This window comes from Callithrix jacchus, chromosome 8 (assembly GCF_049354715.1).
Source record: "Callithrix jacchus isolate 240 chromosome 8, calJac240_pri, whole genome shotgun sequence".
Taxonomy (NCBI): Eukaryota; Metazoa; Chordata; class Mammalia; order Primates; family Cebidae; genus Callithrix; species Callithrix jacchus.
In genome coordinates, this window is record NC_133509.1 from 135713247 (window position 1) to 135739389 (window position 26143).

The following is a 26143-nucleotide window of genomic DNA, read 5'->3' on the forward strand; positions in this document are numbered from 1 at the left end:
ACCACAGGGTGTTGGTCATGGCGGCCAGGGGCACTGCGGCAGAATTTTTTCCTCCCTTCTTTGCTGCAATCTGGGTGCGGCTAGAGCAATTTGTCATAGAATCTGGGGGGCTCATTTTTCCGGCCAATCACTTTTAGAGAAATGAGCGCATTGCAGCAGAATGCGCTGACGTCAGAGACCACCCCTTCTGCGCCTCCATATAAACCCCACCCAGCCAGCCACTAGCGCAGACGGCGGAGAGCGGAGAAGGAGCGCGCCTTGGCTCGCTGGCCTTGGCTGCGGCTCCTCGGGAGAGCTGGGGCGCCCACGCGAGGATCCCTCACCTGGTGAGTGGTTGGCCATCCTTGCCGCAAAGGATGTGCAGAAGGAAGACTGCATCCCCCTCTAGGGTGGGCTCTGTCCTCTTGGACAGGCCGAGAGCCGGATCCCGGTCCTGCTGCTGGAGGCGGCCACTTCGTCTGGTGCCCAAGCGTCCCCAGCGAAATTTGTCAGAAGGAAAATCTCGAGGCACATACTCCTGGGGGGAAGTCAGGGCTCCTCTCGAAAAGGTCCAGTCCTTGAGGGCGGGCTGGGTGGTAGGGACTTCAGTTCAGAGGAGCAGGAGGAATCGGATGGAACCCCTCTTGGATTCGGGTGTATGTCAGTCACTGGGGGGTGAACCCCGGATTTTCTGTATTGGGAGCGCCTCTAGAGTTGCGTTAATAGTGGGAGATATGGCGGCGAAGCCTTCTGCATGCCCCATGAATTAGGGGGGAGCACCCGAATGGAGGGGTCTCCCGGGCGGATTCGCCTGGCCAGTTGTTGGCCAGGTTTTTGGTGGATTGTGGGCGGGAGGAGTGGAGGTTCCTCTCGGCGAGGGATTCCAAATCCAAATACACAGGTTTAGTGCAGGGTGGACTCCAGGCAAAATGTAGAGTACAATTTCTATCCGATATCATCTGGTTCTGCCCTGAGCAGCCACTTTCACAGTGGAGAGAGATGGCGCCCAAGTGCAAACCTGCCAGGAGCCCCCTAGGATCAGTCCCTGCTCAAGGGGGGCGAGGGATCGGGGGGCACAGGCAGAATAGATGAGAGACGGCCGTGTCCTTGGATCTGAGAAGAGGGAAGAGAAATTCAGAAAAGGGGGTGTGTTGCTGGGGTATGGACGCTGGGAGCTGGGGAGGAAGGGCCGTGGGGGTCTTTTCAGCCTTGCGTGGTGGTCTCTCGAAAATCCTGACGTGTTGCAGGCTTGGACCTTTGGTCAAGTCGCCTTTTGCCGTTTCCTTTGTCCCTGTCAAGGCCCCCCAGGACGCCCCCTCCCACCCTGGGCCGGCGGGCCTGGTGGGGGCGCAGCCGGGTGGCTACGTGGCAGGTTTCTGGAAGGTTTCCTGGCTGGCCGCGAGAGGGCGCTGGCGTCACTGCGGAATTTTGGGGGGCGGGGTGGGGAGGGGAGGTGGCCTTTGTTCTCCTGCTGGAGGGGGTCGGGCGAGGGATCCACTGGAGGATCCTGGATTCATTTACCCAAGGGGGAACAGTTTCGAGACCCCCGGGTTCACCGTGGAGCGGCCACAGAGGCTGGGGTCGGCCCTGGCGCCGTGGCTTCGGATGTCTTGGAGGCGCGCGGACACACGTTAGTTGATTTCCAGTGGTTTTTGGTTTCGGGGGTCTTAGGAAGGTGCTGCTCATTTGAGCAGGATGGAGAGAGAGGCTGCGACAGGGTCAGTGAGGCGCCATCGCACGGGGTCTAGAAATTGTTGCTGTGGCGAAGGAGGGAGGCACGACTTTGGGGGCGCAATGTCAACACCTGGGGGCGAAGGCGGGGGCGGCGGGGTGGCCCCCTTTGCGTTACTTTCCAGCGATGTCGTAGGTTCTGTCTCGTCCTGAGACCACCCACATGGGTGACAGCGGTGTCTGGAGGACTGGGTCTTTTTGACTTTAGTGAAGATGTGTTTAATTGGATTGCCGAAGGTGGGAGATGAGATTTCTCTGTTTCCTAGTCGCAGGCAAAGCAGCGCTCTGGAGGGGCCTGGCACGGGTTCGCTGGGGGGCCCACGTTCCTCTGGGGTGGGGGTCCTGGTGGTTGCGAGTGCAAGAGACCCCTGGCGTGGGTGGGAGGCGCTGGGTGGCCACAGGTGGGCTCTGGCTGGTGCTGGCTGGAGAGGCGTCGAGGGGGTGTAGGGGCCTGGTGCAGTGGTCTGGGGTGGGCTGTGCAGCCCTTCCTCGCCTAAGACCTGTTGGGCACCCCCTGCCCGTCCAGGCCCGCCAGGCGCAGGCGGGGGCGCCGCAGGTGGCTGCGCTCCCGGGTTCAGGGTGAGGGCCGCGCGCCCCCTAGCGGTCTGTGCCTGCCCCGCTACCCTGGGCTTTCAGTTGCGCACGCGTACACAGCTAACACTTGTGACCTGTCAATCAAATCATCATTACCCCCTCCCACTCCTCTCCTCCCCCTCCCATTTCTCCTCTCCGCCCTTTTTCGTTTCCCCTGTCCCTCCTCCCCTTCCTATGTTTCTTCTCCCTCCTCCCTCTTTCATAGTTCCTCTTCCTTCCTCCCCCCTCCCCCCTCATTTTCCTTATCTCTCTTTTCCCCTCCCCTTCCCTCCTCCCCCCTTCCTCTCCCTCCTTCCTGCATACCCCTTCCTCTTCCCTCCCAGCCCCTCCCTACCGCCTTGCTCACTCCTCCCCTTTGCCACTCCTCTGCCTGTCGCTCTGCCTGCCCCCTTCCGCTCTCTGCTGTTCCGGTGCTGGCCATTAGAAGTCTTAAAGATGGTTTCTAACTTGCCCCCCTCCCGTGCCATAGGGTCTCTCCTCAGGGATGACATCATCCATCCACCTCCTTGTCTTCAAGGACCACCAACTGTCCATGCCGAGCTGCTGCCAAGGGGCCTGCTGCCCATCTACACCTCACGGTACCTCAGCCCTCCAGCTATCATTTCATATCCAACATGATGGGGAGAATCTCCCAACCCCACACCGTCCTTGCACCAACCCCAGACCCACTAGCAGTTAAAAGACAATTTTAAACTTGAACTAATCAGCTTTAATTATAATGAAGTAACTTAACTTGTAATTATGACCTAGGCCACGACTTTTTTAAGCAGGTTCTCTAACCTTTGATTAATTGCAGAGGGCACTAGGAGCACAGATTCCTGGATCCCACCAGCATACAAGGCAGCCACTGACAGACCCCCAGGACCAGGATGGCAAAGGATGAAGAGGACCAGAACTGACCAGCCTGCTGTCCCTCTTGCCCAAAGACTTAAACCGATGCCCTAGTGAGGGGGCATTGGGTGTTAAGCCCTGACCTTTGCTGTGTTCATGCTTTGACTCTATGAGTACTTTCCTATACATCTTTGCTTGTGTTCACCTGCTAGCAAACTGGAGTGCTTCCCTCCCCAAGGGGGTGTCAGTCTTTCTCGACTGTCTCTGTCATCACCCTTACGATGTCCTAAATGGAAGGATCCCTTTGGGAATTTCTCAGGAGGGGGACCTGGGCCGAGGGCTTGACCAGCATCTTGCTGGCAACTCCAAGGCCCTGGGTGGGCTTCTGGAATGAGCATGCTACTGAATCACCAAAGGCATGCCCTGCCTCTCTGGAGATCTTTCTGTCCTTTTCTGGGGAATGGGGTCGATGGGAGCAACCTCCTAGGGTTGTTGTGAGAATTAAATGAGGTTAAAGAAGCCTCAGGCAGGATCTGGCATAGAGGAGGTGAGCAGCAAATGTTTGTTGAAAAGGTTTGTCAGGTCAGTCCCTTCCCACCCCTTTTGCTTGTCTTACTCATCCTGTTTATTGTCCAGCAGCACTCCAGGCAGCCCTTGTCCACGGGGCTCTCCTTGCATCAGGTAGGGGCTTGCAGAGACCACCGGCGGGCTGACTTGAGTAAGAACACGAATTATGCATGTGGCCATTTCCAGAGCACTTTCTATGTGACATGAACATGTGGTTTTTATGTACTGTGTGTATGTAACTGACAGGTGACAATGCATTTGGTAGTATTGATTCGTGTAATTTAAAAAAGCTGAAAGGGAAAGAGGACCTGTGAGGACTTACATTTACATTAAAGAAACTGAAACTTGGGGGAAGATGTGAGTATTTGGTCACATTGCTGGCAAGAGAAGGGGTCTGAGTTGGCCCCAGGGTGCCATGGTAGCTGCCCTCACCCCCTCTTCCTCTCTGTCCCAGAGTTATACTAAGAGTCTTTTTGTTTTAAACCAAACGTTTGACAACGGGACAGTCTGTTTGAAATCCCAGCTGCCTGGGGTGGGCTTGGGGGTCTGGGTGGCCCCACTGCTGGTACCATGCGTTGGCTTCACCTTTTAATAATGGTGTGACCTTAAACAAGTCGCTTAACTTCTCTAAGTTTCAGTTTCTTTCATGGTCTAAATGGAGATGAAAACACATACACCCCCCCCCCCACACACCCCACCACACACCCCCGGGTGTATCTACCCCACAGGGCGCTTTTGAAGACCAAATGCTGTAAGTACTATGAAAGTGCTTTGTAAATTGCTGTGGAAATTGCAAGCTACTTAAACACCCGAGGCTGTCCCTCCTTGCTCCCATGTCCAGGCCTATTCCGCCTTAGTGAGAACAGCACCCGGTAGGTGCTATGTACATTTGTGTTCATTCAGAAATTCCAGAATAACTAAAAGCGAATTAATTCAACAAACGTTTTCTGGAGCACCGACAATATGTGCAGCGCACCAGGCATCTGATGCAAAGATCGTGAAAACGGGCTCTTGGAACCTAACTGGGGTCCTGGTTTGACCAGCACTCTCTTTGGTCCCCCTTTAAACCGACCAGTTTTGTCCGGACAAGACAAAAACTACGTGGGCTGCCTTAGAGAAATCCCACTCGCTGCGGACAATGGCCGCCCGGCCTCTGAAAGGCGCTGATTGGATTATGTGGCAAATGGAGGTGCGAGGATGACTTGCACGGTGACAAATGAAGTGGGCGGAGACCTGCTTTGAGTTAATCCGGGCTATTAGGAGGGGACCTTTTGTCTTCCAGAGACTGGCAGGAGCTTTTTACCAGTGGTTTTTATATCCTTAAAGTTCAGGACACATAATTTATGGTTGGTGAAAATCCAGGCCCCAGTGAGATTCGAGTGGGCTCTCCAGTGAGTAATGGCAGGGAATGTTTCGGTCACTTTTTGCAAGCGTCCATTCATTTGATCCTCACAACTCCCTGTCCTGAGCCAGGGCCGGCCTGCCACTCCCAGGGAAACAGAGGCTGTCAAGCGCTTGCAGGTTAGGTGTCCTCACTGGCCCATTGAGCCCCCACTGCCTGAGTTCCAGAGGAAGCATTGTACCTCCCTCAGCCCCAGCCTCCTCCAGAGGCTTCCCTCTGCATTTCTGACTTCGCTCTGCCTGCAGCCTGGAGCCTCCCAGGTCCCTGCTGTCATCTTTTCTAGCCGCTACAGTCTCTGTCTTTCCTTTCACAGCCAAGCTTCTTGAAAGGCCTGCCCACATTTGCTGTCTTCCCTCCTCACCTCCAATTTCCTCTTCAACCCACTGCTTCCTGACTCGCTCTACTCCGTGGAAGGGCTCTCACCAAGGTAAAGACTTTTCTGTGGCTTAACCCGCAGCACGTTTGCCACTCATGGACACAAGGACGCGTTTCCATTCCTTCTGTCACAGGTCTCTGCGGCGCCGGTTCACTCCTGTGCACTTACACTCCCCTTCACAGAGACACCTGCTCCTCCTCCTCCCGTTCTTAGCACCCCTAGGAACTTGCATACCCAGGACACCCTCATGGGGGGGACTGACCCCGTACGGGGTGTAGACAGCATAGTAAGAAGCAGGTTCCAGAGTCAGGAGTCACTGATCTGGGTTCGAGTCCTAGTTAAACTGCTCGGTGCTGCGACCTTGGAGTCGGTAAACTTTTCCAAGCCAGGTTTATCTCACTTTTAAAATAGGGTTAGTCATCTTTATCTGGCAGGTCAGGTGGGATGTCTCCCAGGTAAGCGCCAGGTGCTGTTTGAAGGACTTTGAGGCAAAGTCAATAAGGCATTCGTGAGAAAATACGACTGGAGATTTCACTAGATTTTTGTAGACATGAAGTTCCCACGGGGCGACCAGAGAGAGAAGAAAGAAGTGGAGAGGGGTTGGCGGTGGGGTGTGCAGGGCAGACAGGAGGAGAGAAACAAAGGCATTAAAGAGAAAACAAGTCAGAAAAGGAGGCTTAGAGATATTAAAAGCCACCAAAAACACATCCAAAGGCGGTTTCCCCTTACGTTCGGTTTGGCTAAAAGAAAGCAAACAGGAAGAAGGTTTTAAAGTGATTATCCCAAGGACAAGTCCCAGGAAGCTTTCACATCAAATCACCCTATTTTGGTTTTTTCACTTCTTCCATCGAGTTTAACCTCTTTACCCCTCACATCCTGGTAAACCCTGCCCCTCCCCACCATCCCCTCGGCTGGTGATTAACTCCCCCGACGGTACCCGGAGTATTTCAGTGAATGAATGGCTAACAGAAAAGGGCCTCCCCTCCCCCTTACCCCGGCGGTGTTTTTCAGTTTTATTCCACTTTCCACCCTTTTCCCTTAATGAACACAGGCTAATCTCAGGCCTTGTCGAAGGAAGAGGCAGCAGACGTTAATGAGGTTAGCTGCTGGATTCCAATATTCGTCGCATAAGGAGCCTTCTTTGTCTGTGAAGGAAAAACACACTGATTATCATCATGAGGTGAACTGGCCATCGCCGGGCAGGGGCGGCGTGGCTTCTTAAGCGACACTTCTAATTTTGGTGCCGGAGCTGACGTTTCTTTTGCTCCTCATTTAAGTCTTTGCCTCTGTCCCAGTGTGAAGTCCGTTCAGTGGGGTTGAAAGTGGCAGGCAGCTTGGGGAAAGGGGCTGTGGACAGAATTCCATGGTAGAAAGCTGCTTTGTTTGATCCTTCGTGCAGATGCAACTGGCCATTCGCTCTCCAAGAGCTGAGGATGAGGGGGTCCTCTCAGGACCCACGGAGGACACCCAAAACTCACTCAAGATTAACCAGTGGTAGGAAAGCACTAACTGCTAGGCATAGCCCTAGGGGAGTGACCACAGGGTGAATACCCGTGGAATCCCCAGCCAGGTGAAGAAGTGAATGTTGGCATCCCAGAGGGCCCCCTTAAGAGCATAGTTTGGGGTTCAGGTTTGACTTCATACTGATGAAGTTGGGGTGCAGGCGGGGGCTAGTGATTTGTCAGGATCAAGCAGCAGAGAGGAGATTAAAACTCACATCTGGTGTCAGAACTTGTGTTCTGATTGGCCTCTTACCACGCTCACCCATGTGTCCTGTGCCCTGCCTGAACCCTCATCCTCCGTGTCCTGATCTTTGAGCTTCCTGGAGCCCACTGATGTCTTTAGAGCAGGTGTGTCCCGAGTCTGAATCATTCGCTTATTTGTCCCTCGATCTGGGTGTTTCTCACCCCAAGGCAGATCAATCATGATTAGATCACTCCAATTAAACCTTAGGCTCCAGTCGGACCTTCAGCCAAATGGAAAAAAACTAGGGTATAAGGGAGGAAGTGAGAGCAAGAAAATGATATTCCTTGAAACCTTAAGGGACTTTACTTAGTGAATCTGTTGGCTAAAGGTTCTCTGACATCGTGAGTTAAAATTGGATACTTTTTCCAAGTTAGCAAAACCAACTCTAGCCCAGCATCCCAGAAAAAAGAATGAGGAAAGATCTCCCCTTGGCCGGCTGGAGCAAAAGCCTGAGGCCATCCTCCAGCCCTTTTGTCAAGGCGAGACTTTCGCAGTGACCCACTCTGTCTAGGGGAGCGTTGGGACTGGGGTGGACTGGGGTGTAGACCTCTGAAACTGAGATCACATGAAAACCCAGCCCCCTCCCATGTAGCTGTTGGAGAATAGAAAAACAGCACACCTGACGTTTCTAGATGAGAATACTTTCAATAGTAATGAAGAATCCTCACCCTCAAATACAGGACCCGAAGCCGTACTCCAGGAACCCTGCAGACATTTGCGAGCCTGGAGAGGGTCTGGAAGAAATCAGCTGGCCCCGGGCAGGTTCTCTGCAGTTCCTCCTACAGAGAAACAAACTTTCTATTTTTAATTTTTTGAGACAGAGTCTCGCTCTGTCACCAGGCTGGAGTGCCGTGGCACGATCTCAGCTCACTGCAACCTCCGCCTCCTGGTTTCAAGCGATTCTCCTGCCTCAGCCTCGCTAGTAGCTGAGGCTGCAGGCGAGCGCCCCACCACCCAGAGCCAAGTTTTGTATTTTTAGTAGAGACGGGGTTTCACCATTTTGGCCAGGATGGTCTTGATGTCTTGACCTCATGATCTGCCCACTTCGGCCTCCCAAAGTGCTGGGATTACAGGCGTGAGCCACAGTGCTGGGCCAATAAACTTTCAAAAGTTATCCCCCCACATCCCCATCCTGCTTGGGTCTCTGGACTTTTCCGAGGCATTGGCAGAGGGGTCTCACTGCTCCCTTGAGTGTAGGGGTGGTACCTTTAACCTGGCTACTTGTTTCTGGGGCACCTGAGAGCCAGCAGGGGCAGGTCTGTGCCTTGAGAGGACGTAGTACTCAGTCACCTGTGCACAGGGAGCCCTGCCCCAACTCTTCAGTCCAGGGGCCTGGCTGGCTTCCCTTGTTGGTCCTCTGACCCAGAGCCTGCTCATCCCATAACATCCCTTGAGCCATCAAAGTTATCTCCTGGAAACGGGGAAGATGCAGCTTAGACAGATGGGAAAGGAGGCGCATGGCCAGGGAGTGTCCCCACTGGATTCCTCTAAGAGCCAAATGCTTTTTCTGCTTGTTGCCTTCTCTATCCTCTCTCAATGTCTCCTTCTCTCCCTTCCCAATTCCTGACTTGGCCCTCCTAGGATGCCCTTGGCCAGCCCCACAGCCCCACACCTCCTCAGGGTGTCCCAGCGCCAGCCTGGCACAGAATGGGGCTCAGTTAGAGTATGTGGGATGTTGGTTTCTCCAGGCGACTGAATGAAAGGACTCGACCACCGCAGCTGAGCCACTAGGTGGGCCATGCGAGGAGTTCCAGGTGAAAAGGGTGCAGGGTGGATTCGTTTCCCGGAGGGGTGTGGGCAGCTTCCGACCCCTGCCCCATTTGAACGGGGGCCTTGCTGGTCGCGTCCTTGCATTTACTCGCGCGGCCATTCCGTCATCCAACAGTTGATCCTAACTGAGCAAGCCCACAGCCCTGGCTCTGGCCTGGGCACCTGTCACCGTAGCGCATCCCTTGATGGCCTCTGCATCCCAGGAGGGCAGGCCGGGGGGTCGCCCCAGCGGCTGGAGCAGCCTGTTCTCCGGCTCCATGGAGGGCAGGCCGGAGGGTGTGAGGGCAGATTTCAGCCATCGCCAGGGCTCTGCTCTGGTGGGAGCCAGCCCGTCCTCCCTCTCGGCCTTCCCTGCCCCATTCCTGATGCTGAGCTGTTCTGGACCCCAGGGCCTGAGTCTCAGGACCAATGTGGGCATGGGAACAGCGGTAGTGTGTGCCCCCGGGCTTTGGCCACAGGTCTCCCTCTCGAGGTGCGGTCGTGACTTCGACCCTTCCCTTGCCGTGATGCTTTCCTCCCCCGGGGGTTGGTCCAGCTCCTTGACCCTCTAACAGCTGCTGAGGCCGGCATCCCATGCCGGGGACCAGCGGGGAAAACTCCAGGGTGCGTCTGCAGGCTCTGCCTTTGCCCATCTGGTTGCTTCTCTCCCTGGTGGCTCAGCTGGCTCTCCAGCGGCCAGGTTCCTTACTCACCAAGCATTCTGCTCGCAGGCCCATCTCCTCTTCTCTGCCTCAGTCCCTGGGCTCCAGGGCTTAGTTGTGCAGCCCTCTGGCTTGTTCTCTCTGCCAAGCCCATACCTGTGGTCACTGGGCCCTCCTGTGGTCTGACTACCCCCCCGCCCCCGCCCCGCTCCCTGCCTTGGGAGCCTCTCCCTCTCCAGCTGCCTGTTCCCAGCAGGTACCCAGTGCCCCCACAAGCCCCTTCTGGAGTCTCCATCTCCTGCCAAGCGTCCTCCAATGCCTTCTCCTGTGGGCCTGGCTTCAGGGCTGAGGACAGACATGTCCTGTACCAGAGACCCCTCGTGATCAGGCCCTGGTGGGTGTTGCCCCTGCCTGCCTATGCCCCCGACATGGCCCCCAGAGTCCCGGGCTCCCCACTCAGTGTTGGGTTTGGGGCTGCCCTTAGCCCGGGCTATTGCTTCTTTGGACCATTTCCTGTCATTGCCCCCAGCAGTCACTCCACTTCACTGGAGAGCAACCTGCAGGTGAGGCCTTGCCCTGTGTCTGTCTCGGGCATGTGTGGCTTTTCCGGGGTGCTTGCCTTGCCATGATCCTAACTCTCTGCCCTTCCCCAAGCTACGTGGGCCGTGGCCTGGCTGAATCAGCTGAAGAGCTGCAGATGGAAGTGGAGGAAGCGCCCCTGATGGGACCCACCACCCCGGACCCGAGCCTTCCTTCTTCCTGGTTTGGGGTGAGTTTCTTGCTCTCTTGAGACAGCAGGATTTTATTAGGGTCAGTTCATGTCTCTCCTCTCTGTTCAAGAGTGTCAGCATTTAATCTGGGGAGGGGGCAAACTACCAAGGTGAATCCTGTCCACATAGCCCCGGAGGTCTGGGGGCCTGACAGCTGCCTGGAGTGGAGAGCCTCACCACCCCCACCAGCACGTGTGGGCGTCCACCCTGGCCGATGGCATGCTGTGGGCCAGCGACAGTAAGTGGGATGCTTCCACCTCCACGGCAGACTCCCGAGAACAGCTGGGGCCAGCACACAGGAGTCCTCAGTACCTTGCTGGACATAGTGGCACACGGGATGCAGGGTGCATTCCGGGCCCACTCCCGGCCCACGGACCTGCTCACATAGGAGGAAGTGGGAATGCTTGCTGCTCCTCAGCTGGGAAGACGTTTCTTCCCACCAGCCCTGTGAGAATCGTGGTTTCTCACACATGAGGCTTCGATAATGTCCTTTAATCAAATAGTGGCTTTGCAGCAAGTTCTTCTCTTGGCCTCCTTTCCTCACCCCTGAAATTGCAATGAGATGGGAATGTTTTTGTTTGTTTAAAGGAAATCAGCAATGGTAGAGAGGAAGAGAGCAGGGGATTGGAGCCACGGGGATTGGAGCCACAGGGCTTGGAGCCACAGTGTTCACTCGCGCATGTGTTTACTTGTGGTTTACTCATTCAAGATGCACCTGGGAGCTGGCTAGGGCATGGGCTTGGGCTCGTTTGGGGTGCCTGAGGCTGGGCTTTGCACTGAAGACCAGAGGGTCTAGTTGGGTGCCCTGGGAGCAGCCATGCAGTGAAGTGGCTTGCACGGCAGCCAAGCAAAGTGGCATGGGGGGCAGGGGCTCAGGGTTGCATGTTGGACGGCCATGCTGGGGTGAAGGCTGGGCCGGCAGGAAGAGCGGAGGCCTAGCAGCGGGCACTTTTCCTTTCCGGGGTCCCAGGGACTGAGCAGCCCATGGTTCACTCAGGGCGATGGGGTGTTTTTAGAGCCAGCTGCCCTGGGGGACAGTGTCAGCCTCTCGATATCCTTTATATCTGATGCCCCTGGGGTGGCCACTGGCATGAATGAGTACAGTAAGGCTTCCCAGGGGCCCTGGGTGGGCGCTGAGAAAGGTCTGAACTGTGGGGTGAGGCTGGCTCAGTGTCACCTGACATTTATGGAGCCTTGAGTGAGCGGTAGCACTGTCCTTGGCCCAGATGCCCATACTCCCCCCAGATACCCACACATGGGGTTCCTGAGGGAAGTGGAGGAGCAGAGTGGCACGCCGGGCCACGCCCAGCCTCCAGTCCTCCAAACATTGCAGCCCGTGTGCCGCCCCGGCCCCCCACCCCGCAGAGTCTCCGGTTTCCAGCGCAACCTCCATAATGCTCTTTAATCAAACAGAGGATTTGGAGACAGCTCTTCTGCAGCCCTGCCCTTCTCCCCTGAAATTGAAATAGGATGGGGATATTATTTTTAAACAAATCTGGCAGCGGAGGCAGAGGGGGCAGAGGCGCTCTGACCTGGGCTGTTGCCTTTGTCTGCTTGCTTCTGCTCTCTGGAGAGCCCCTCAGCCTGGAGAGACGGGGGCAGTGTGTGCCCAGGGCTAAACCCAGGGAGGGGCCCAGGAACACTCTGCCCTGTGACATTTACTCCAAGGCTAGCATTTGCTGAGCCACCTGCAAACACAGTGATGTGGAGAAGAGGCCTGGGAGGGGAGCTTTGCACAGGGCAGGATGCCGGGCTCCTGGGGGGATGTGTCCCAGGCTTCCGAGAATGCATTTGCGTAGCTGGTCTGAACCAGATCCCCTCGGCTCCGGAACTCATTTCTCAAGGACACCTGAGGACTTTCCCAAGGAGGACTAAGCCCAGGAGCAGAGTCAGAGTGAAGGCCGGGACAAACAGACGAGGCCCAGACAGGACCGCACTTTGCCAGCCCCTGGCTCTCAGGAGTTGAAAGGGAACCGTCTTTGCACTGAGTTCTATTTCAGGTGCTCATGAGTGTTCAGTCTCAGGAAACATGTATTTGGGATTTTGTGTGTCATGAGGTAGAAAATAGGTAAACATATACCACATTCTCAGCTAAAGAAGTTGAAATGTGACATAGTACATCAGCCTCGCCGATGAGCCTCTCGGGAACTGCTGAAAGGCTGTTATTAAGTGTTGAAAGACGTGATCATTTTCAGGAACATTCTATTTTATTTATTTATATTTTTTTATTTTTGAGAGGGAGTCTCACTCTGTTGCCCAGGCTGGAGTGCAGTGGCAACGATCTCAGCTCACTGCAACCTCTGCCTCCTGGGTTCAGGCGATTCTCCTGCCTCAGGCTCCCCAGTAGCTGGGACTACAGGTGCCCGCCACCACACCCAGCTATATTTGTATTTTTAGTAGAGATGGGGTTTCACCATATTGGCCAGGCTGGTCTCGAACTCCTGACCTTGTGATCCACCCACCTCAGCCTCCCAAAGTGCTGGGATTACAGGCGTGAACCACCGCTCCTGGCCATGTATTTTGATGGATTGGCCAATGCCTGAGCAATACAGGGTGGAGACAAGACCCTGACTGAGCAGGCAGTGAGCCACAGAGGATCCTGTCACGGCGGTGGAGGGCGGTGGGGGATATCTGGGCATTTGTCATAGGGCTAAGTGGTTCCTGGGGGGCTGTCTCTAGTGGGACTCTTCTGGGTGGTGCAAGTGTCAGGGTGAAGATGGTGGTCTGGTCTGGAAACTGGCTCTCCTCTTCCACCTGCTACCAAAGGCTGGCTCAGGCCTGAGCTCACGGAAAGGAAGAAAACAGCCCCTCATTTGCTCCCTCGCCCCCACCTTCTCTCACCTGCGAGTTGCTCGTGGCTGCCTGTAGGACCCCTGACCTCCTGCCTCCTGAGTTGTGATCCAAACCCCAAATGTCTTTCCAAGTACATTTCTCCAAATAATGTCAAGACTCAGCAAGACTTAGGGGCAACAGGATGCATGGACTTCTTATTCATTCATTTACATGAAATAACGTAAATGTGTTTTTTTATGAGCAATCTGACTTCCAGAAAGAATGGAAAAGAAAATTTACCCGTCTTTAATGAGCTTGCTAATGAATTTTTCCTTGCAAAGGGGAAGGGAGCTTTCCACAGAAGGGGGTGTGCAGGGAGACAGATTCAGGTCCGAAAAGGGTTAAAGGGCAGGGGGCATTGTGAGCTTCAGTGGAAAAGCCCTGGGTCTCTGGGGGCGGCTTCTTTTTAGGAGACTGGAATTAATGAGTTGTGAATTGTCCCAAGGACTGTTTCCCCCTCCCCGATGCTTCTCTGAGCCCTGTGCCTCTCCCAAAGGAGGAATAAGGATGTCTAGCCTGGTCTCCTATGCCCAATTTGAGCAGATGGAAAAGTCTAGAAAAGAGTTTTACCTTTCAAAATGAGGCCTCTCAAATGTGGGGTTCCCAGACTGGCAAGGAGAAGGATGACTCTGGGGACGGAGAGGCTGTGGCTGTGATGCCCCATTCAGACAAGGCGTCCATGCCTGGGCTGCCCACAGGTTCTTGGGGGTGTCTAAGGAAATGGAGCCACAGAACAGGCTTGCCTCCTTGGAACGCATCGGGTCAGTGTTTCAGAGACAGGAAAGGTGGGAGTGTGGGGGGGCCCTTGGCGCTGGTGAGGAGCACGTGGCCCCTCGCCCACTGTATCTTCTCCCAGGAGCCCTGCCAGGAGAGGGGTCCCAACACCAGCTGGATCCAATGGTCGTGGAGGGACCCCTTATCCGAGAGGCCCACTTTCTTTCTTTTTTTTTTTTTTTTGAGACGGAGTTTCGCTCTTGTTACCCAGGCTGGAGTGCAATGGCGCGATCTTGGCTCACCGCAACCTCCGCCTCCTGGGTTCAGGCAATTCTCCCGCCTCAGCCTCCTGAGTAGCTGGGATTACAGGCATGTGCCACCATTCCCAGCTAATTTTTTGTATTTTTAGTAGAGACGGGGTTTCACCATGTTGACCAGGATGGTCTCGATCTCTTGACCTTGTGATCCACCGGCCTCGGCCTCCCAAAGTGCTGGGATTACAGGCGTGAGCCACCGCGCCTGGCAAGGCCCACTTTTGAGGTGTCCATAGAGCTGGAATTCCTAGGGCCTTCAGGGTTTGAGTCAGGTCCTGAGGCCAGGGCCCGGGCCCCCATCCTCACCATAGAACACTGTGGTCACTTTACTCAGGACAAACTGTGACAAGGACTCGGGACATATCTCTGTCTGTCCTCTCAGCTCCCGTCACCCCCAAGCCCTTGGCGATGGTGGGCTGCCCGTATACAGAGCAGGTGCTGGGTCACAGGGCCGCCCTGGGCCTCCCAATGCGAGGGGCTGTGTGTGACAGAGGAGTTCTTTGCGGGAGAGGACGGGGGCAGAGGGTGTAGCCCTGACTTTCTTAATTGCTCTCCAATTTCTTTGGGCTTAAAAATAAATCTAGATGGAGAGTTCTTAAGTCCCCTACCCTGGGAGAAAGGAAGGCTGCCCACCACCTTCAGCTGGCCTCCACTCTCAGCCGTGAATAGGGTCTTTGGCAGGGGCTTAAGGAGGAGACTCTTAGCCTGGGAGCTCCCAGAGCCGTTTCAGATGGAAACAAAGGCTCGGCAGAGAGGAATGTGGGGGAGCCCCCCGTGGGGAACAGCCACCTGGGGATAATTGGGAGGGCTGAGCGCAGATGAGTTTTCCCAGGTTCTGTGAATGCGCCCTTTCAATGGAAGGTGCCTTTTCTTCAGAAGAAAAGAAGAAAACGTCAATTACCTTCCCCCGAAACGGAGTGTGTGTGTGTTCCTCCCAGGGGTTGCGTGGGGCCCCTGCCCTTGTGTGTGCGTCGGGAGCTCCAAGGCTGCACAATGACGCACTTAACAAGCCACCGAGTTCACGCGACCCTGGGATGCTCACGCTCTCAGATTCTCGGGATTGACTGTCGAAAGTTTCTTAGCAAAGGGAATCAGATCAGCCTGGGCCTGTTGCCCGAAATACAGCCAAAGAGACAGAATGGGGCCGAGGAGAGAGGGGTCCAGGATGAAAAGTTGGGGAAGGAGGACAGTGGGGGGCTGAAGGCTCACTGCACGGCTGCATTGGCCTCCACTGCTCCATCTGCCGCTCCAGCCTTTTCTCTGGGCCCTCCTGGGACTGCACAGAGAGTGATTCGCTTTGGGGGTAGGGGTTTAGAAATCCACAGGGCTGTTGTTTGACGGTTAGGGAGGAGAGGAGGGGGTCTCACGGCCTGTAGTGTCGGTGGGCAGCTGCGAGAGAGGGGACCCTTTGGTTAGACAAAACTGTTTGCATCACGACTGCCCCAGACTGCTGTAAGGGTGGGGCCACTCTGGAGGGACTGGGGCAAAGTCCCTGCTGTGACAGGAGGGGGGCCCAGGTCGGTCTTGGCCCGTCACTGACTTTGCTGGTGCTGGCTTCCAGCCTCATTTGTAAAATGTCAGTTCTCCATATAATCCAAGTAAGAAGGAGCCTGGGAGGTCAGTGCTATTTCAGGAGGGAACGGAGGTCTCCCAGTGTCCAGACTGGGTGTCCACTCTCCTGGCTGTCGCTACTTGGGACTTGTCAGGTAGACAGAGGAGAGAGTTCTTAGCTCTCTCCAGCAATTTGGGAGCAGTCTTCAAGAGACATGGTTACAGCCTGGCTCATCCCTGACTATGAGTGTGACCTTGGCCCCCGTCTCCAGCCCCTAGGCCTCAGTCCCGTAGTGGTCTGAGTGGCCTTGGTGCTCCCACAGTCTTGGGGTTTCTTCAGGCCTCCCTGGAGTTCATCTGCGGTTCGTTTGCTGGGTCTTTGGAGCTGCTTGGACTTTGGGGGTCACTGGTCCACTGACCCCTCTGCTTTAGAGGTGGGAAGCCAGACATCTCAGAGGCCTGGAACCTCGCCCACAGTTGCACGCTGTGCCGGCAGCAGACCCTGGAGGTGAGGCCCCTGCCAGTTGCTAGCTCCTGCATGACATGTGTGGTCAGGGGGTCATGGTCACTGAGGTCATTAGTGTGGTCAGAGCGCTTGCTGGAAGAAAGTTCCCAGGGGCTTCCCTGTGAGTTAGGATGCAGCGACCGTGTTTGACGGGGCATTTTTTCCAAACAGGCAGGCTACTGGGCTGGTCCGGAATACCTTTTGGGTCTGTAGAGTGACTCTCGGGTAATGAGACTGGCCTTGTAGCTTCAGAACCAGGATATGTTCGTCCTCCACCCCGTGGCTCACCCTGTGCCTTTTGAGCCCTGAGACCCTCGCCAACACCTCTGTTGGCCCTGTGGCCCGGTCAGCTGAGAACTTCCTGAAAAAGCCAGCAGGATGGCAACTTCTGGAAAAGTCATTAGTCACCGGGCTGCACTGGCTGCCTGTCTTCCACTCAGCTCTGCAAACATTTCCAGCTCTCCCTTTGTGCTGCAGCGTGCGGTTATAAACAGCTCACAAAACCTCTGGTCGGGCCTGCACCCGGCTATTACTGTGGTGGGCTCAGCTTTTGTTTTGTGACCTTGGTTGCTACAATACCTGTGAGCTGAAATGAGGAATCGAAAAATTGCCGGCTTCAATTAGACGGGCAGACTGCTTTCCCAAGGCTGCCTCCGCTGCTCCATCCATTAACGGTAAACAGGCACCAAACAGGCCCTAATTCTCTCTAATTGCCCACTCCTGAAGCAAAAGAGGTGAAATTCCAGGAAGAGGCATATGTAAACATCCTCTGTAACCTGACCAAGTAAAATTAGAGGGCTGATGGGGGCCTGCGAGAGAGAGGGGACATGATTTCAAAAGATGTCCCAATTACCTCTCCCATTTTCATAAATGGGTCCGTAATGTCCAGGGCCTCGGCCTCACAAAGGTACAGGAAATTAGCTCTGCAAGGTGCTTGCATTTGTCAGGGGAAGTTATGAGACGGTGGTATTTACTCAACAGGTAGGAAGTAGAGATCTGAGGCAAGGCTGATTATTTGTGTAACGACAGGCTCTCTTTCTTGAGATCAACATTTTAATCAAAATCATCCTTTTCGGTCCTTTTCTGTTTGAAACAGCCATAAGTTATTTATACCGAAGACATGCCAGATCAATTAGGTGCTGTTTGTCTCCAGAAAAGAGTAACTTTTAAAATCGTCAGATGCAGAGCGAGAGTTTTCTGATCGTGTTAAGCTGCAGAGCGTGTTTTTGCTGTGTTCACCGGCACTTTCCGCGTGGGGCGTGAGCATCCACGCACTCAGGAGGTCTTCGATCAAATGCTTGTAGCAGTTACTCCTCTGGACTCTAGAAGGAGGCCTCGTGTTTTCCTTTGGTTCTAGATGGTGACTCATCTCTGCAGCTTTTCTGACATTTGTTAAGATTCCAGCCCAGCGCTGCGTTATTCACACGTCACACAAGCTTGGAGCCGGCACACGTAGCTTTTTAAACCAAAGCCCGAATTGGCCGGGGCTTCACTGTAGCAGAGCAGTCTGGGGTCTGCACACAGAGTTAATTAAGGACAGTCAGGGGCTCTGAGGGTTCATGGGGTCCCTGGAGCAGAAGCAGGAAAAAACCCAGATGCTCCTTCCTGCTTCTGATTTCCCTGCTCCTATGAAAGACACAAAAAAGAGCAAAACAAAAACAGCAAACCAAGGCACCCGGCTCTGAGTTCTGTGGGAAATGGCAGTGCCTTTGGTCTTGCTGTGTGTTCCTGATCTGGAGTCTCTGTGCCATGTCAGGACGTGGCGATGGTGAGAGGCCACCCCAGCCATGCACAGTCTTGGAGGGAGGGTGGGAAACGGTCTTGGGTGGTGGGTCTGGTAGCCTTTAGGTCACTGAAATCTGCCCCTCAGGCACCTGTGCACCAATGATTGCATCACTAACACTTACTTTAAGACTTGTTCTTGGTTATCATATAACCAGTTATAGCAAAACAGCGTTTATGGAGGGCAAGGCTGGGGATGGAGTTCTTGGGAGGGTTTGGAGGCAAGAAGTATCTCCTGTGTCTTGGCTGGGACGTCCCGGCTAGAGACCGACTGGGAGTAGAGAGGCAGAGGCAGCAGGGGTGGAGATTGGAGAGGTCCCTGAGAGGCCTGGGGACAGGCAGCTTTGGGAGTCCCTCAAAGACCCACAGAGGGGCAGGCAACTGGACTCCTGGGACCTGTTTTTTTTTTTTTTTTTTGAGATGGAGTCTCACTCTGTTGTCCGGGCTGGAGTGCAGTGGTGCAGTCTCAACTTACTACAATCTCCGCCTCCCAAGTTCAAGCGATTCTCCTGTCTCGGCCTCCTGAGTAGCTGGGAGTACACCACCCAGCTAACTTTTGTATTTTTAGTAGAGACAGGGTTTCACCATGTTGACCAGGCTGGTTTTGAACTCCTGACTTCAGGTGATTGCCCGTCGCAGGCTCCCAGAGTGCAGGGACCTGTGGTTTGTGGCTTCTGCCTCTCTCAGCAGCCCCGGATCCCTCTCATGGCCTGTCTGTTTCCTGGGTGGCTTTGTGGGGGCATCCCATGGTCTCCCCCTGGCTTCCTACCTCCTCCTGTGCCTAACCCAGGAAACAGTCCCCAGAGAGGGTATCTGAAGACCTTAGCCTTGCCTTGTGCTCCTCCTGGCCCAACCCCTGGCTGCCCCATCACCCATCTTGCTGCACTGGTGGGACCTTGGCTGTCACAGGTCACATTTCTGTGACACCTCCTAACCTTAAGTAGACTCTGTGAACATATTTTAAAAGCCATTGATTGAACACATTTTTAAAATGAATGAACTGTTTATTTTTCTGTGTAGCTTTCAGTTTACAAACATTGGTGGGAAAGTACAGAGACCCCCAGACCCCGTCCCCACTGTTTCCCCTCATTCACACGCTGTCTCCGTGTGGCGTGCTCTGTTTGTCCCTGTCGATGGAGCAACTCCGATACATGATTAACCAAAGGCCTTGGTTCACATCATTAGGGCTCACTCTCTGCGGCCACATCCTGTGGGTCTTGACAAATGAGTCATGATACGTGTCTGACATGGCTGAAGTCACTCTTTCTCCTTTTCTTATTGTGCTTTAAGTTCTAGGGTTCATGTGCAGATCATGCAGGTTTATTACGTAGGTGTACACGTGCCATGGTGGTTAGCTGCACCCACCACGCCATCACCTGCTTTAGCTATTTCTCCTCATGCTATCCCTCCCCCAGCCCCCACCTGCTGATAGGCCCTGGTGTGTGATGTTCCTCTGAAGTCACCTTTTTTCAAAGCTTAAAATCTTCGCAGCATTCTGAACCACATTTGGCCCAGCCTGCTGCCCGATTAAAACAGGAAAAAAAAAAAAAACAAGTGAAAATATAAGGCAAATCTTGCCACTGAAGATGCTCTGTGGCTGGTCGTGGTGCTCCCCAGGGCCTGCCGCCACGTGAACAGAATTGCCGCAGTGGAGTCGTCTACCCAGGCACACATGCGAGCCATGGTTTTGGGAGGTCCCTTCCCACGCAGAAATCCAGGTGATGGCGTCGGCTGGAAGGAGACGCCATCACCTGGATTTCCGCGTGGGAAGTATCCTTAGTAGCCCAGCAGCCCACCGTGGGCTGCCCTCCCGGCCACACACCACTTCTCTGGTCTCCTCCAGAACCAGCCATCTTGTTCACTGACCTGGGCACCTGGCTTCTCCTAGAGCACAGGCTCACGCCCTGTCCTCAAGGGGAGCAACTTCCAGGGCCTGGGCCACCCCTCTTCTCATCTACGCAGTGCCCTAACCCTTTGGGTCCCATAGAGCAGGACCTCGCTCTGTGGACAGCACCAAGCCAAGTCTGTTCCATGTCTTCACACCTACCCTTTCTGCTGCATGAACAGCTGGTGGGTGAGGGGAGTGACAAGAGAAATGCATGGCTTCCCGATGCCATGCTTGCTGGTGGTTGGGAAGTCACTGCCCCAGGCCACCCCTGCCCCCTGAGAGCTGTTGTCCTTATCCGCCCTCCTCCTCCTCCTTGCCTGCCTGAGTGAGGTTCCAGTCAGTGACCTAGTGTCTTCTCCTTCCAGCCGACGCCATCACCTGGATTTCTGCGTGGGAAGGGACCTCGAATGTGGGACCCCAGCCCCCTCCAGCTTGAAATCGTAAGTGGCTGGAGTATAAAGAGCACATGTGTGGCCTTGCTGCTGAGGGTGGGGCCTGCCTCCCAGAGCACACTGCCAGGTGGACCTCGTGGAGGGGCTGGCGGGCACTGGCTGGGGGGTCTGTGCACGGGGAAATGGGTACCCATCGAGTCCAGCTGAGTGCAGACCTGGGGGCTCCTGTTCTCTAAGACGGGAGCCCCCAGCCTCCTTGTGTTGTCTCTGTGGCAAAAGAATTCTATAGGCGGCTTCAAATGTCGGACCCCAAAAGAAATTCTTCTTTTTTACTTTTCTAAATGAATGGTCCTTTCATGATTGAGTCTCCCTTTGGCTCTTGTGCTGCAGGGCAGACTAGGATGGAAGTGCCCTGTAAGCTGGGGGCCCTTCAAAGGGCCAAGGAGAAAACGCAGGCCGGGGGAGCAGCCTTCCAAATGGGCTTCGAGCTCCAATGACCTTTGCTCACCCCCTCGAAATGTCTGGAAAACATAATGGGCAGATTTTCTGTCTTCAAAGTTTCCGGCTAAACCTCTTCAAGTTCTTATTGTTTGGGAGTGAGACACTCAGCCATGGTAATGGGTAGTTTCTTTTGTATTTGCCTTGAAAGGCCAAAATATTTTTATATTGCGACAGACAAAGCCACCTATTTAAAAATGAACTCCGTGTCCGTCGTTTCCCACCAGGAGACTCTGTACCATGTGTGTGTCTCTATGTATTCTGGGGTCTTGAAACAGGTTTCTCATGGGGATGGTCATTCACCACGGCGCAGAGGGGCAGAGTGGGAGGTGCTTGCTCTGCCCGGGCGGGCTGGGGAAACGTAGGCCCTTGTCTCAGATCTGCCCCCAGCATGTCTAGGACATAAGCCCCAGAAGGGTCTGGGAGTAAACCTACCATTCACTGTGTCTCTGCCTGCATCAGCCATTCGTGTGTGTTCTGGGCTGCCCGCTGGGTGTACCTTGGCGGGTGACTCAGAAGAAGCAGGAATGCTCAGGATACTGTGAATGTCCTTGGTGTTGAGAGGTTGTTTCCCTGGTATCTATTGCATCGTGTGATAAATGACGGGATGAATGGATGAATGAAGAAAGAGAGAAGGAATAAACAAGTGCATAGGTCAAGAAAGTAAGCGAGCCGGGAGGAGAGTGCGGGTACATCATCTACTCTGATGCCCAGGCAGTCAGTATATGAATAGGAAAGACCTGTTGAATCACTAAGTGATAGGGAAACACACAGTGACACCAGGTCATTAAGGACTAAGGGATATGTGTAATTCAAATATATGCCTCTGACATTCGACAATTAAAAAGAACCTAAATAAGGCTGGGCCTCATGGCTCACACCTGTAATCCCAGCATTTTGGGAGGCTGAGGCAGGTGGATCACCATAGGTCAGGAGTTTGAGACCAACCTGACCAACATGGAGAAACCCCCTCTCTACTAGAAATACCAAAATTAGCTGGGCATGGTGGCGCATGCCTATAATCTCAGCTACTCGGGAGGCTGAGGCAGGAGTATCACTTGGACCTGGGAGGTGGAGGTTGCAGTGAGCCAAGATCGTGCCACTGCACTCCAGCCTGGGCAACAGAGCAAAACTCTGTCTCAAAAATAAATAAGTAAATAAATGAACACCTAAATGAAAGAAAGAATGGATGCTTGGGAAGTGGAATGCAGAATCAATTTTGAGGCCCGTTAAAATGAAAAGATGCGAGTTAGGGGAGGAGTGATCAAAAGGGAGAAGGGAAAGGTTTTTAAAAAAACCGAAACAACAAGTAAAAGATAGAAAAGTGAAAAAACAATGTGGAGGATGAGTAACTATGTAAGGAGAACCATGTCAGGTATTCTAAGCTACGCATTAGGACTCATCCAAATCATATGTGCTCCTGGCATAGAAAAATAAAGAAACCACAGAGAAAGAGTTCAAAGAACAGCAAAGAAAGAAAGGGGACCCAGTGGACCAAAGGTGAGAGTGTCTTTTTACCAAAAGTTATCTGAGTCTGGGCACTTGAAATCTGCACATAAATAAGTAAATGACAAAAGAAAGAAGGGCCAAAAAGTATATACTAATGTGTGGATGAATGAATGAACGAGGAGCGTGGGGGTGCAGGGCCGGGTGACAGGCAGCATGAGGGGGGTGCAGGGCCAGGTGACAGGCGGCATGAGGGGGGTGCAGGGCCGGGTGACAGGCGGCATGAGGGGGGGTGCAGGGCCGGGTGACAGGCGGCATGAGGGGGGGGGTACAGGGCCGGGTGACAGGCGGCATGAGGGGGGGTGCAGGGCCGGGTGACAGGCGGCATGAGCGGGGGTGCAGGGCCGGGTGACAGGCAGCATGAGGGGGGGTGCAGGGCTGGGTGACAGGCGGCATGAGGGGCTTTGAGTCATCCAGTCCTGTGCACTGAGGTCTGTTAGATGAAAGGAAAAATAAAATAAAATCTTGGTACATAAAGAAATAAGGAAAAATGTAACAAATGTTAAGTACAGAAATATTTAATTTTTTATGAAATATTAATTTATTGATAAAGACATAAAAGAAGGCAATGGGACAGGTGGTGGCAAAAGATCATCACAAATTAAGGGCTATGGCTGGTCCACTTCTAGAAAACCACAGTCTAGCCATTAAATAATAAACATTTAAGTGAACAAGTCAGTATCTAAACAGATAAGGATGAGGTGAATGAGAAGACGTGGCCCCATGGGTCCTCCTGATGGGGGTGTTGGGGTCCCCTCTGGGCACTCCAGCTGCATGAGAGTGGAGGACAGGAGGTGTGGAAAGCTATGATAGAGAAAGGAACTGTAAAAAGAAATAACAAGCAAACGGATAAATGGGCAGACCCCAAGGGGAGTTAAGCTAGGACTGGTTGTATTAGGCATTTATTCCTCTGTTAGTGGAATCACAGCACCTGAGGAATAAATGCCTAATAAAAAGATGGAGCAGGAAGGAAGGATGCTATGAGCGAAGGAAGGAAGGAATACGTGAGACGCGGAGCCGCACGGGCCGAGGATGGGCGCTGGCGGGATGTATGATGCACACAGCCCTGCCTGGCACTGAGCTCCGAAGACAGAGTGCAAGAGAGGACGCGTGAGAGAGAGAGAGAGAGAGAAAAGCAAGAACAAATGGGAAGAAATGTGTGAAAAGGAAGAAAGTAATATATTGAGAAATAAATAGACGCACGCATTTACGAGACAGAGCCGTGCTGAGAACAGGAGTGAAAGGCTGGTGAGCCAAGCGGGCTGCTTAATTCGCGTCAGTGCTGCCGGCATGGCCAACCACCTACCCAACTAAGGAACCGCTCAGAGTGTAAACGTGGAAGGGAGGGCTTCTGTGGGCCACGGGGGGAGGCTCTGTTAGCTGCAGATTGTGGAGTATCCAGTTAGGTGCACCTGCTGTCTAGAAGTGTAAAAATAAGTGTTGACACAGAAAGACTGAATGGATGCGTGGTGAATGCGTGAATGAATGAATGAATGGCAGAAAGGATTTGCATTGAGCAATGAGGAGGGTGTGAGGGTCATTGATCCTGGTGCAGAGCTCCAAAAGAATGACAGAAAGAGCGAGAGGTGGAAAGGAACAATAGCATGGGAAAAATGAAAATGGGAAAAAAGGAAGTGAAAAAGATAATAAATAAGAAGATCTAGCAAGGTGATAAAAGGGGGCTGGTTTAGCACAAGCCGTTCACATTAATTCAAATCTGCGGCTGGGAAGTTTGGTTTAAAAAACCACAAGTGAAAGACTGAATGAAAGAATCCATGCAGCTGGGCGCGGTGGCTCACACCTGTCCTCCCAGCACTTTAGGAGGCCGAGGCAGGTGGGTCACCTGAGGTTAGGAGTTTGAGACCTGCCTGACCAACATGGTGAAACCCCATTTCTACTAAAAATACAAAATTAGCTGGGCATGGTGGCTCAGGCCTGTAATCCCAGCTACTCGGGAGGCTGAGGAAGGAGAATCATTTGAACCCGGGAGGGAGAGGTTGCGGTGAGCTGAGAGTGTGCCATTGCACTCCAGCCTGGGTGACAAGAGTGAGACTCTGTCTCAAAAAGAAAAAGAAAGAATCAATGCATGCATTCCGTAGGAATGCAAGAAAGGAGTGAGGAATGGAAAAATTGAAAGAACAAGAGAGGGATAGATGTAAGAAAAGAAAGTGAAATAGACCTATGTAAGAAAAGGTACCTCCTGGATAAGTACTGAAAGAGAACGAGTCAGTTTTATCCATTAAATGTGCTAAATAGTAAACACTGAGGTTCATCAATAAAAACGCAAATACGTGGCTAGAGGAGTGTGTGGCTGAATGGATGACAATGGACGATTTTCACTACCCTTTGCACTCACGGCCCACTGGAGTGAAAAGAGAAAGTGACAGGGGAGGGAATGTGGAAATGCATAGATGTGTATAAGCAATACAGACGCATTGGATGAATAAATAAAGACATAAACTTGTGCGAGAGAGGACCGTGCAAGGGCAAAAAGAGGAGAGAAGGCAGCAAGAATTATGACCAATTCAAAACTGGGTTCCTGAGCTAGTTAAATCAATCCTGCACCAAATCCCCAGGGAGAAGAATCAACGAACAGAAGACGGCCCCACACAGACCGCTGTGTGGAAGGCTCTGGGAACCGCAGATAATGCTTAATCCAGTTCTGTGCACCTGAGGTCCATAAATAAAAGAATCAATATTGAAATGAAAGAATGACAGAAAGAATGAATGGACACATGAACGACTGAATTAGAAATGGAAATGGCTGGCACAGCCAGGCAGGAGCTGCCCAGGGGAGTTTGCTCATCTCACTCCGGGCACCTGAGGTCCAGAAGCACGAAAAGAGGCAAGAAGAGAAGTGTCAGGGAGTCAGAGATAGAGATAAGGAAAGGCAAAAATGAAGCCGAAGGAAAGCGAAAGGGAAAATTAAGAAAAACCAATAAAAAAGAGAACGAATCCGTGGGTGTATCTGTGAGAGTAGGATCTGTTAGGATTAGTCACAAGGCTGTCAGTAATCCGGAAGATGGATGAGATAATCCAGGCCCAGGTTCCCAGGGGGAAGGAAAATGGAGAAAATATAAAAAGAAGTGAAAAAGGAAAAAGGAAAGGTAATAAACAAACAACCGAAGTGATAAATGGATAGTTAAGGGAGGTTGTCTGAACAGGGATGATAATGAGTTTACATACGTACTCCTTAAATGGATAAATACATTACATCTTTCAAAGAATAAATGAAAAATAGAGAGACATACCTGGCTCCAAAACAAGGCTGTGTCTTCTGCCACTGTAATAAAATAGATGCAATTGAGGTTCATAAATGAGAGAATAAATACTTAAACGTAAAAGGTGACTAAACACGGGGAAGAAAGATTGCCAATAAATACATGGGCCAAACATGTCTGTTTTGCCCATGGGGTTTTAATGAGAACAATTAATGGGTAAAACAAATACGCAAAAGAAGGAGGGACAAATGGTGAGTGGATGACAGAGTGAATGACGCTGGATGGAGGTGATGACCAGGAGGCCTGATTCATCGGGTTCCGTGCACCTGACTTTATAAGAACCAGAGAATGTAAGGAAGAGTGAGAGAAACAAAGATGCAACTTGGGAGGAAATGAAAAATAAATAAAGAATAAAATAGCTGGGCGCGGTGGCTCACGCCTGTAATCCCAGCACTTTGGGAGGCCGAGGCGGGTGGATCACGAGGTCAAGAGCTCGAGACCATCCTGGTCAACATGGTGAAACCCCGTTTCTA

General features: G+C 53.0%; 2 protein-coding genes across 5 annotated transcripts in view; one reads left to right on the forward strand and one right to left on the reverse strand.

Annotated features, from left to right (window-relative positions):
- The first annotated feature begins 226 nt into the window (after positions 1–226).
- The window catches only part of LOC100413948 (uncharacterized), a 37433-nt gene continuing 11516 nt past the window's right edge, over positions 227–26143 (forward strand). The window contains exons 1-7 of one of the 4 annotated variants that reach the window (XM_078335761.1): positions 227–326; positions 2774–2882; positions 3101–3853; positions 5418–5531; positions 10167–10200; positions 10292–10406; positions 20359–20433. In XM_078335761.1, the coding sequence (XP_078191887.1) occupies positions 3694–3853; positions 5418–5531; positions 10167–10200; positions 10292–10406; positions 20359–20433 (498 nt within the window). In that variant the 5' untranslated portion in view covers positions 227–326; positions 2774–2882; positions 3101–3693. The remainder of the gene's footprint in view (positions 327–2773; positions 2883–3100; positions 3854–5417; positions 5532–10166; positions 10201–10291; positions 10407–20358; positions 20434–26143) is intronic. The other 3 variants (XM_078335763.1, XM_078335762.1, XM_078335764.1) reach the window with 3 other exon arrangements.
- On the reverse strand, positions 2795–3324 carry LOC144577475 (uncharacterized). The gene is made up of 2 exons (XM_078335765.1): positions 3099–3324; positions 2795–2886 (listed from the first exon to the last, which is right to left on the reverse strand). Exons 1-2 carry the CDS (start codon positions 3322–3324, stop codon positions 2795–2797), a joined length of 318 nt encoding a protein of 105 aa, XP_078191891.1.

Excerpts from the sequence above, each read along its gene's own strand:
- LOC144577475 (XM_078335765.1), bottom strand. The coding sequence starts at position 3,324 with ATGTATAGGAAAGTACTCATAGAGTCAAAGCATGAACACAGCAAAGGT. Across the intron at positions 2,887-3,098 it reads CTGTGCTCCTAGTGCCCTCT|GTACCGTGAGGTGTAGATGG; the intron begins GCAATTAATCAA and ends TGGAGGGCTGAG.